Genomic DNA, 10833 nt, shown 5'->3' on the forward strand with positions numbered 1-10833 from the left:
AGGGTACCAAACAGGCTCAAAGGGAGTGCCAATGGCCTGTCCTGTACAGCTGTGCTGGGACATGTGTGGATTTGGGATGCATCCCAGGGATGCTGATGTATAAAAACAACCTCCAGCTGATTCATGGCTCCAGCAGCCTTTTTTCTTGTGCAGCTTCTGCACTGGGAAGAATATTGAACCTTTTAGCTAAGAAAAGAATTTTAAAACCAGAGAAAGAGAGGAACTACTCAGTGTGAGATAGTGGGAGTCGTTAAACCCAGGCTGTTCCACAAATGAGAAGAAATTAGCATTCAGGATAGGGAATAAGCTCAGTAGGGTTTATTTTTACAGTCCAGCATGCTTGCAAACTTCAGGCAGTACATGGAAGGAGTGAAGGGATCCATATCACTAGCATATGGAGCACATGCAAAGACAGCTTATGTGAGTAGTTTGACAACTATTTGGCTGCATTCTGCTCAAAATATTTGTGACAGCAGCAAGTCAGAGCTGCCACAAAGATGACAAATTCTTTGAAGTCCACTTGGGAATCTCCATTTTCATCCAGGTTCTTGAAGACTTTGTCAATAGCATTCTTGTCCTTCCCAGACTGCAAAAGAAAAAGAGCAGGTTGAGGTGAGAAGGTGCACGACCCCAGTGCAGCAACTTCTCTGAACAAGATTCTTGGTTGGGCTCTGGGCACTTGGTAAGGTCCTGTGTGTTCCCACTGTCTGCACAGCAGCAGTGAGTACCAAGAGCATGTATTCCTGGGTTTATTACACCTGAGAGCTGCAGCCATGCACTGCCACAGAGAGGCATGTTTGCTACATTTAAACAGCATTTATCACCCTTAAACCTGTGTAGCACAAAGCCCTGAGAACACTACCCAAATGAATTAAATGCCATGAGCTCCCCATCCATTCCCCTGGAAAGGCTCAGTTGGAGCTCAGGCAGTTTGTAGTTTTGCAAAAAGATGCTTTCCTGGGGCAAATGTTAAATTTAAACTTCATTGAATACTTCCACTCCAGAAAATATGCAGCCTCAAAAGTGCTTTGAGTGCTGCCACTGGCCTTATGGCCCAGCAGAAGCTGCTCACAGAGCTGGTGGCTGGGAAGGTGCCTCCTGAAGCCTGCAGGATGCTGAGCTTGAGTTAACACAGCAGATCTTTTTCTAAGTTGTCATAATTCTTCTAAGTTGCCATTATTCTGATGGAATGACTGAACACTGTCATCAGTCACAGCCAGCATGGCTTCATGAGAGGAAAATCCTGCTTATCAAACCTGATTTCCTTTTATGACAAAGTAATCCACTTATCTAGTCAAGGGAAGCCAGTTGATGTCTTCTTTTTGGATTTCAGTAAAGCTTTCAATATTGTCTCTCACAAGATCCTTCTGGACAAAATGTCCAGCACACAGGTGGATAAACACATCATGGGATGGCTGAGCAACTGGCTCATGGGTGCAGCACAAAAGGAATGGAGGGATTATAGTGAGTGGAGGGACATCAGACCTGTCACTACTGGGTTACACAGGGCTCCATCCTCAGCCTTGTGGCTCCTCAACATCTTCATAAATGACTTGGACATGGGACTGGAAGGGATACAGAGCAAGTCTGCAGATGATACAAAACTGGGGAGAGCTGCTGACTCCCTCAAAGGTAGGGAGGCTCTGTGGAGATACCTCAAAAAATGAAAAGGCTGAGCAATCACCAACCATATGAACAGAACATGGGAAAGTTTGGAATTCTGTACCTGGGATGGGGCAATCCTGGATGTATGGACATACTGGGGAATGAGATGTTGGAAAGCAGCACCACAGAAATGGACCTTGGAGTCCTGGTCAGTGGCAAGCTGAACATGAGCCAGCAGTGCCCTGGCAGCCAGGAGGGCCAGCCCTGTCCTGAGAGCATCAGGGACAGCATGGCCAGCCAGGCCAGGGAGGGGATTGTCCTGCTCTGCTCTGCACTGGGGCAGCCTCACCTCGAGTGCTGGGGGCAGTTTGGGGCACTGCAATGTAAGAAACATGGTTGACTATTAGAGGGTGTCCAAAGGAGAGCAGTGAAGATGGTGAAGGGCCTTGAGGGGAAGCTGTGTGAGGAGTCACTGAGGGCACTTGGTCTGCTCAGCCTGGAGGAGACTGAGGGGAAACCTCACTGCAGTTACAGCTTCCCTGTGAGGGGAGCAGGAGGGGCAGACACCCTGATCTCTGCTGTGTGGGGACAGTGACAGGACCCCAGGGAATGACCTGAAGCTGTGTCAGGGGAGGTTTAGGTTGGATATCAGGAAAAGGTTCTTTTCCCGGAGGGTGTTTGGGCACTGAACAGGCTCCCCAGGGAAGGGGTCACAGCACCAGCCTGACAGAGCTCAAGGAGCATTTGGACACTGCTCTCAGGCACACGGTGACTCTTGGGGATGTCCTGTGCAGGGCCAGGAGTTGGACTCAATGATCTCTGTCAGTCCCTTCCAACTCAGCATATTCTGTGATTCTGTGAACCGCTACATCTCAAGGCTGATGTTAAACAATGCATCACCAAATTAAAAAGTGTTTGGTTGTTTGTTTGTTGGTTGTTTGATTTTTTGTTTGTTTATTGTTTGTGGGGTTTTTTGTTTTGCTTTGTTTTGTTTTTTGTAATTTTGCCAAAATATATTAAAAAAAAAAAATAACCTTACAGGAACGATTTTTGGCTCTGATAATCTATAGGGATTTTCGAAGCTGCAATTTTAACATTAAACAGGAGATGGCAGTACAGACCTGTTAAAGCTAGGAAACGTGTAGATTTTTTGTAGAAGAGGAAAAAATCTGATACAATATTAGAAAGAAATTATTTAAACTTTTAGAAAATGTCCACCAATTTATATTGGTCCACCAATATGTTCACTATTGCTGCCTAAATTTAAATCTAAAGGCAATTTTTTATCATGATCTAATTAAAACAATTTCTCATTCTGTAATTTAATGTTTCACTTTAAATGCAGAGCTTTTAAAATCACTGAAAATTGAACCATTTCCTTATATTTGACTGATGAACGTGTCTGGAAGGTTTAATTCATTTTTGCTTTGTAAATTACATTGTTTTAATTTTATAAGTGAATATTTCAAATTATTTAGTGAACTGTATGAACTAGTTGTACTTCTGAGATGCAAAAATGGGAATTGTGTTTTGGTAACTCTTTAGAATTGAGTCCAGTCCTGCAGTCCTGTGATATTTATGCCTGATTGATTCAAGACCTTTCCAGGCAGTTGTGATCTATGCCAGCTATAACCAATTCTAAGGCTAAAAGTGTTCACGAGTAATTAGAAAATACTGTTCCCTAGAATTCCTTGCAAATGAAAAAATACGGATACAAATGGGAAGAAAATGCAGATAGAACTCTTTTAAAGTCAGACTTACGTTCTCAGGTTTTTTTCTTGCAGTTATCAGTCTGGCAAGACGAACAAGGAACATTATTGGTTTAAATTTATTTAAAATATTGATATTAAAATATGTTTGTTTGATTGTTTGTTTGTTTTTCCTAGAATGGCTAAAGCAGGAACGGGACATGGAGACTGGAATACAAGTGGACAATTGGTTAATTATCTTCCTGGAAAATTCCAGTTTTTCCACCAGTTGCAGGAAATAGGTAGAGCCAGTAAGAGCAGCTGTGGACAATTGGAAAAAGTGATGCCAGGTCCCCAAACAGAGTCAGGACAGACCTCTGAGCATCTTCCCATTTGGTAGCTGCCTACTGCAGTGGCTCCCCAGCCTTATTCAGACCAAATGTCGAGTGCCCGGGGGATTGCCACGCTGTTGTAGAATTGTGGCTTTGTTGTTGGTTTAGTTTCTCTTCACATGGAAGTGCTGTGGGTACCACACAGCTCCAGGCTCAGGAGCAGGACCCTTCTGTGATGCTCTTGGGTCATGAGCACTCACCTTACACAGATTTCTCAGGAACATTGGAATATATCCTCCCTGAGCCACCCAGATCCTTATCCTGAATATTGCACCTCTTTAATTTGTGAGGCATAACTCCAGCAGGCATGGATCTCACATGGTTAATTTGTATTGCTTCCATGGAAAGACACTGGATTGTATTAATGCCCTGGCTGCAGTGCCCTGAAATAATTGTTATAAAACCAAACTATGCTGGATACAAAAACTAAGAGCCACACAAGGATCTAGACTTTTGCCATTAGGAGCATTAACAAAACAGTACAGATAGGGAAACATTATCCAATGTGGAAAGAACAATGTATTTAAATGTGTTTTCTGGATTTTTAGTGAAGGGAAACAAATTTTTTTAAAAATTGAATTTGTCTCCCTGTCAGCTAAAGCTTTTACTAAAGCATAATAAGCACTTTGAATACCTACTGAAATGCACTTTATGATTACATACAAATTTATGTTGTGCAATATATGCCCAGGTGTTATTTTGCTATTAAAGACAAATGCCAAAGAGTTTGCTCTGTTTGAAAAAAAGAAACAGAACAGAAAAATCTGTTGTTCTGGTTTATGCATAATTTTGTTGAGCATACTGACTATGTAGTATAAATACCTTGAGAAGGCAAATGTATAAATATTTAGAGAGATTCCCATCTATAATCAAGGTCCTCAATTGCTGCCAGCACAACTACCTTCCCAGAAGCTGCAACATGAAGTGAGATGATAAATCCAGGGATAAACAGAAGTAAGTGAATTCTGAAGTTGAAAGCCAATCTATTTCAAAGCTATTGTCGTGATAACTCCAGTGATTAATTTAGCCAACAGGGAATGGCCCTGCATATTAAAACCAGCTTTACACAGTTTGTGCAAAACCTTTTTAAAATTTCATATTTTTCTACAAACCATTGCATATTTTTGGATGTAACTACTCTAAAAATGTACTAAAAACTGCTTCTGCAGGCTGCTCTTCCACCTGCTACACAGAAACAGTGCCACGCTCTTCTCTTACCGCAAGGAAATTTGGGAGCTCCTTTTCCAGCAGAGTCTTTAGTTCTGCTTTGCTGAGGGTTTGCCTGTTGCCATCAGTCCTTGCATACTGGTCAAAGACAGCAATGGTCATTCCCATGGCAGTTTCCAGCTGAGACATGTTGCTTCTGGAGCCTGGCTTTCTCCTGAGCAGGCACAGCCTCAGGGCTCTCTTGGAGGATGGAGCCTGCTCTGCTTCTGGGCTTCTTTATGCATCTGTGCCCTCCAATCAGTGGCTGCACACCCATGGGACAGTTATCCATTAACAAACACCTGTATCTGGAGTACACACCTCCGTGCCAACACCTTTTCAAAACTAAAGATTTCTTGCCCTGGTGTGACTGGTGCAACCAGTCACTCACCGGTAGAAACCAGCCTCTCCTTCAAGGTACACAGCGTGACTAACAAACCAAAATCAGATTTTGTTATTGATGTTTGCTCAAGATTTGCTCTTTCAGATATCCCTATGGGAGCAGAGGGTTGGCAGTCCAGTTTTGGTGCAGTATCAGCCTCCTCAGGAGGAAGATGAACATCTCTCACCTCTCCCTCACCTCCACAGTCAGGGACTGTGAGGGGCTGCAGACTTGCACTGCCCTCATTACAAACCACAGAAATCACTAGCACACACTTGGGTGGGATTCTCTGGATCAAAAGTAGAGACCTGCCATGCAGACAGCTAACACAGTCCTCCTGGGCTTGTGCTCAGTTCATAGCAGATGCTTCAAACGAGCCTTATCAACCAGCATCTCTCCAGGGCCAGCAAAGGGAGCCTTGCAGAGCTGCTCCACAAGGAACTTGCTCAGGTAGAGATATCTGAAGCAATAAATCTGACACTTGAGCAAACAGCCAGTATCAAAATCCATCTTCATCTGCAGTAAAATAACTTGCTATTTACTTCATGCAGCACAAATTTCTCAATAAAATTACCTGTACTGAAAACAAAAGGTCACTCTTAAGTCCTGTGTCCCTCTATGGCCTCTGATGAACTTTGTGATTTGCTTGTAAACTGAGGTCCCCCATCACTGCACACCACAGTGGCTGGACTCACTCCTCCACAGAGCAGAGCTGGGAGCTGGGTGGCACCTGGACAGTGAGAGCCCAGCTGGTGGAAGCTCATCAGCTGCAGCCATGCTGAGATTTGAACAAGTTCTCATTTCTGGCCAAGCACGGGGTAGCTTGCTCTCTGTCAGCTCCAGGTGCCTACACCAGACCTGGAGGAGCTCATTTGAGGTGGGGGACATCTAGAGTATGCAAAATGGACACACTGAGCAAATTATTTGGGGGAACCTATCAAAACTAGGGCATAGTGCATGAATAATGCTGATGGACCCAGGGTGCTGTGTTCTCTTTAGAAGACCCCGACTATGGATTCCCAAAATTAAATCTGAGTTTGCATGTCTCTGGACATCCTTGAAGATGCTTGCAGATAACTTTCAACTCATAACATGCTACAGACAAGTTAGCAAAAATTGGTTTTTAATTAAGCAAAACTTTAAAAATTAAACTCCTTTCTCCCAAATGTTTATAGCCACCTGCTCCCCAGGCAAAATCTCTAACAGCAACAGTATCTCAGAGCAAGATTACATATCTCATGTATTTGAAATCTAGAACTGTTCTGAAACAAAATCCCTATGATTTCCTGTCTTACATTTTCCAATAAATGATTTTGCATTTCCCAAAAAATCACAGCAGCACCAAGGCTGTATACTTTATTCAAACAGTTCATGAGAATTATTTGTTCCTGACTTCAACCTTATGACTTAGTTGCAACTGATTTGCATTACAGGGATAAGGGTTTTAAGTAAAGTTTGAAAATTTTATGTAGAAATGCATGTTGAAACCGGTGGGGCTTCTTTAGAAGAAGAAATAAGAATAGAGAAAACAAATGGCCTTCGTCAGCTATTAACATGATCTTGTCTTTGCACACATACTCACAGTGGCAATCACTGGTGTGTCAAGTGCCAGGAACTTTTCTTTGTCCTTTTCTGACATGTATCTCTAACATGAACATTAAACATGGCTAGTAAAGAAAAATCAATTCCTCCGTCTAAAGGAAAAAAATTAAAAATTAAAATGTTTGTTTCATGCATTTTTATGACTTTGAATCATGAACATCTGTGTTAGCTATGCAGAAGGAAAAAAGTGTTCCCAAAAGGGCAGAGAGGGAGATCAGCTTCAGTCAACAGGATGTGTCAGTGTGTCCACAGCTCTGCCTCATAACACGGCAGAAAAAGCTTTCACACACCTTTTCCTCTGCACACATAGGTGACTCACAGCTTTTGATGATATGGCTGCAAAAGTGCTAAAATACAGAATAAACCACAGAGCTTGAATTTCTACTAATGGAAAGGTCACCATGGTTCTGCTGCCTAGTTGGGTTTCTTTATTTTTAATGTGTATTTTATCTGTATTCGTGTATGTGCACACACATCAGTAATGCTCAGAGTTTTCAATTTACACTTTTTTGTTTAAATATTTTCTTATGATTTGTTTGTCATTAAAAATAGCAGCTTTATGCACACAGCACAGACTATTACAGTTGTTTGCAAAACCAAAACAAAGTACAAATAGAAGGCCCACACAGGAGAGCTGGCAGTGTTTTGATGCCAACCCATCTGTCTAGCTCCCCAGTGAGAGAAGCCATTTCTGTGGGCTTGTTTAAATTTTGTATTACAATTATAATATAAATAATACTCATTATTTGCTCCTTTCAGGTTTCTTTCTTTGAAGAATAATGTAGGCAACTGTTTGGATGAGCATTTACTGAGTGTTTATACAGAATTAGGTCTTGCTGTTTCTACCTTGGACTAAAAGTTTAAATTAAGTATGTGATACAAATGTGGATTGTCACACGCATAATTTTCAAAACCCATTCAGGTGTACCCAAATTTTATGGCATTTGGTTAGATATTCAGGCTTACATGAGATTTGTGTGACTCTGTGCTGATATTCTCTTAGAGAATAAATTTTATTCCATGCCCTTTGCAGGGTGTCTCTTTTGGAAAAGTCTGAAGAAATAGATTTATCAGCTCTACTGTAAAGGTCCATTTGTGTCACAGACAGATGAATAGTTGAAATGGGATAGCTGAAATGGTAAACTTCTACTAGAGCTTTTCATCCCTTACAGCTTATCTTATTCCTAAAGGTGTAGGAAGCTACATGAGGACTTTTTGACAATTTCCACAAATCTCTTACATATCTGGGTGGAAGAAACACAGGAGGAAGAAAACATAATCTGAAATTATGAAGTTGTTATTTTTCTTGTTCCTTGGCAGCAGTATGAAAAGCAATTTATTTCTCTTAACAAGAGAGCAACATCTGAATAATAAACAAACATTTCATTTTCGACATTGAGATAAAATTATCAAACTCCCCTAATTTTCCAGTGTCCTGGATAGTCTATTGAATTTCAAGTATCAACACACTTCATTTACTTTCCACTGCTTCTCAAAATTTTCTGTAAGTCTGGTTAACAGCTTTTAAAAGTAATTTCATTTCTGCAATACACGGTGAATTTATTTGCATCTAGTGAGCAAATGATGCAATTACTGCATTGCTTTGCAAAGAAAGTAAAAAAAAAAAAGATTAGACAAACAGGCACTGGTGGGGCACAGGCAGAAGAGGAGTTTGTACAAGCACAGTGTGCTGTTCAGTGACACACTGGATTGGGTCTGTTAGTCATAGACTGACCAGTGTTCATTGTTTTGTTATCATTTGCTTCTCAGAATATCCTTAAAATGTATTTTTAAAATGCAATTAATAAGGCCACATGCCATTTCAGTGAAGTTCAAAGGCAGGTAAAATGGACAAGATTAAGGTCAGCTAACTGGCTGTGTGATTTCCTCAGCTGAGAGCTGGAGTAATAACACTGTCATCTGGCAAAGCTGTGCCACAGCAAACACACTTTCAGCACTGCATGGTGACTCCAATCAAACACATTTATTAGTGCATGAGACATAGCCACATTAGACTGTAAAATCAATGAATATATTTACAGCCAATAAATTAGTATTTGCAGGGTAAATACTTCTGTCTAGTTTTCACTCCTCGTTTGAATAATTTCCTGGATGCCATTCTTTGCAGGGTTCTTTTATACTTCAGTTTTAAGGTTCTTGACATTAGGTTCTCAAAGAATACTTTTTATTTTTAGTTGTAATGACAGAAAAAGAGGTCACACCCTGAGGTACCTGAACGGTGTCCACAGAAGTGCTGTAGTTTCTAAAGCCATAATTCCTCAGCCAGTCTCACACCAGCAGCACAAGTGTCTTTTTCTCTACTTTAACACTTACGTAAAATCCCACTCAACTGTCAGCCAAACCTGATCTGCTGGCCTATGGCATGGTCAGAAAAAATAGGAGAAAAAGAAGAAAAGAGAAAGGAAAAGAAAAACAAAGAGGAAAAAGGAATTAAGCAATACAGTTTTTCCTTCATTGTACAAAAAAAAATTCTGAGAGGAAGGAATCCCTAAGAGAAAGTTGTTTAATGTTGAGTGTCCAGGCAGGAAATACATCAAAGAAATGCCTGTGCATTCCCCTTCTTAAAAAACATTTTTTTTTCATTTTGAAATATTAATTTATGTGCACACAGAGGATATGGCTAGGACTGACCTACTATCCCAGAATTGTGTGTAAAGTGAGGTGATATCCATAGATGCCACCAGGAAGATTTACAAGGCAAATTGATGGAGTGGAAGTTCCCCAGGCACACACACATTTTACAGACTTGGCTGCTTTCAGTTTCCTGAAAACAATCACAGAGTGTAGTGCAACTGATAAGGAGTGGGGCTTTTTCAGCTGTTCTGGCACTGCTAACTGAGCAGGAAACACTGGGCTTAGAAATACTAGAAGCAGTGGGGGGAATGGAACTAGAGCCTGCTTTTGTAACAGATCATTTAACTTCAGATTTCACTTCCCAGAAAAAGAGAAGGCTTTCCATAAATAGGAAAAAATTTATCTGCATAGAAGTGGGAGAATCCTTTGTTTTGAAGAGGGGGAATCCAACCATGAATAGTCTCACCTAGAAGAGAGGATGCTTTACTGTGTTGAAGAAATGTGGTCACAAATAGAAATATAGGGGCTGCATTATTTTAGCCAAAATTTATCCTTTGAATGTATTTATACCTGTCTAGACGTCCTACCTGGTATGTGTCTTACCTAAGGTAGCCACTGCTGTGCCAAGATATTGGTTATGGTGTCTTGGGGACAAGTTGTACCTGTCTGATGTCCCTGTGCTCAGCACCCAGACACCACTCACACAACTCTGTTACCACACTGCATATCTGAAGGTGGGGTGAGAAAGCAGTTGCAAACTTTTCTACCCAGAGACAATCGGTTTGAATTAAACGTAGCTACTCTTTCCGTTTCCTTTCTTGCTTGATAGCAGCCCTTCTGAGATTAGATCTGCAGATTAGATTAAGTTTAGTCTCAATTTTAAAAGAAACTCGAAATGACAATTTTTAATATTGTACCACTGCTAAACTGAAAAAGCAGAGTTTTTCTATCTGAGAAAAAAAAAAAAGGTATTTTTGGAGTGTCTTCCAACCTACTACCCGACCATTTTCTGCTGACTTTGTTAGAGAGGTTTATGTTTTTTTCCCCTCTCTCCAGAATTAAAAGCTATAAGGTTAACGGGGGAGCAGCACCTATTACTTGCTTTCATGATCTATTTCCACAGGAGTATCAGAAGCCCTAACCATGGACTGCAACTGTGTTAGGCCTGGCAACTTACAGATATAACACTCCTGGCTTGTGGAGCTGGGCATTCAAGTTTAGGACAAGACAAGGACATCAGCAGATAACAGAATAGACAACATTTCAGAGCAAATATACGTGACAGGTCCTTAAGTTCAGTTATATCTCTGATCTCTGGCTGTCTTAAGTCCATTAATAATACCTAACACAGATGCTGCACTTG

General features: G+C 41.0%; 1 protein-coding gene across 1 annotated transcript; it reads right to left on the reverse strand.

Moving 5' to 3' along the window:
* Nucleotides 1-299: 299 nt before the first annotated feature.
* Nucleotides 300-5041, reverse strand: S100P (S100 calcium binding protein P). The gene is made up of 2 exons (XM_014895325.2): nt 4904-5041; nt 300-586 (listed from the first exon to the last, which is right to left on the reverse strand). The coding sequence occupies exons 1-2, from the start codon at nt 5039-5041 to the stop codon at nt 437-439; spliced, it is 288 nt and encodes a 95-aa protein (XP_014750811.1). The 3' UTR covers nt 300-436.
* Between the last annotated feature and the right edge of the window lie 5792 nt (nt 5042-10833).

The sequence above is a fragment of the Sturnus vulgaris genome, chromosome 4 (assembly GCF_052056855.1).
Source record: "Sturnus vulgaris isolate bStuVul1 chromosome 4, bStuVul1.hap1, whole genome shotgun sequence".
Lineage (NCBI taxonomy): Eukaryota > Metazoa > Chordata > Aves > Passeriformes > Sturnidae > Sturnus > Sturnus vulgaris.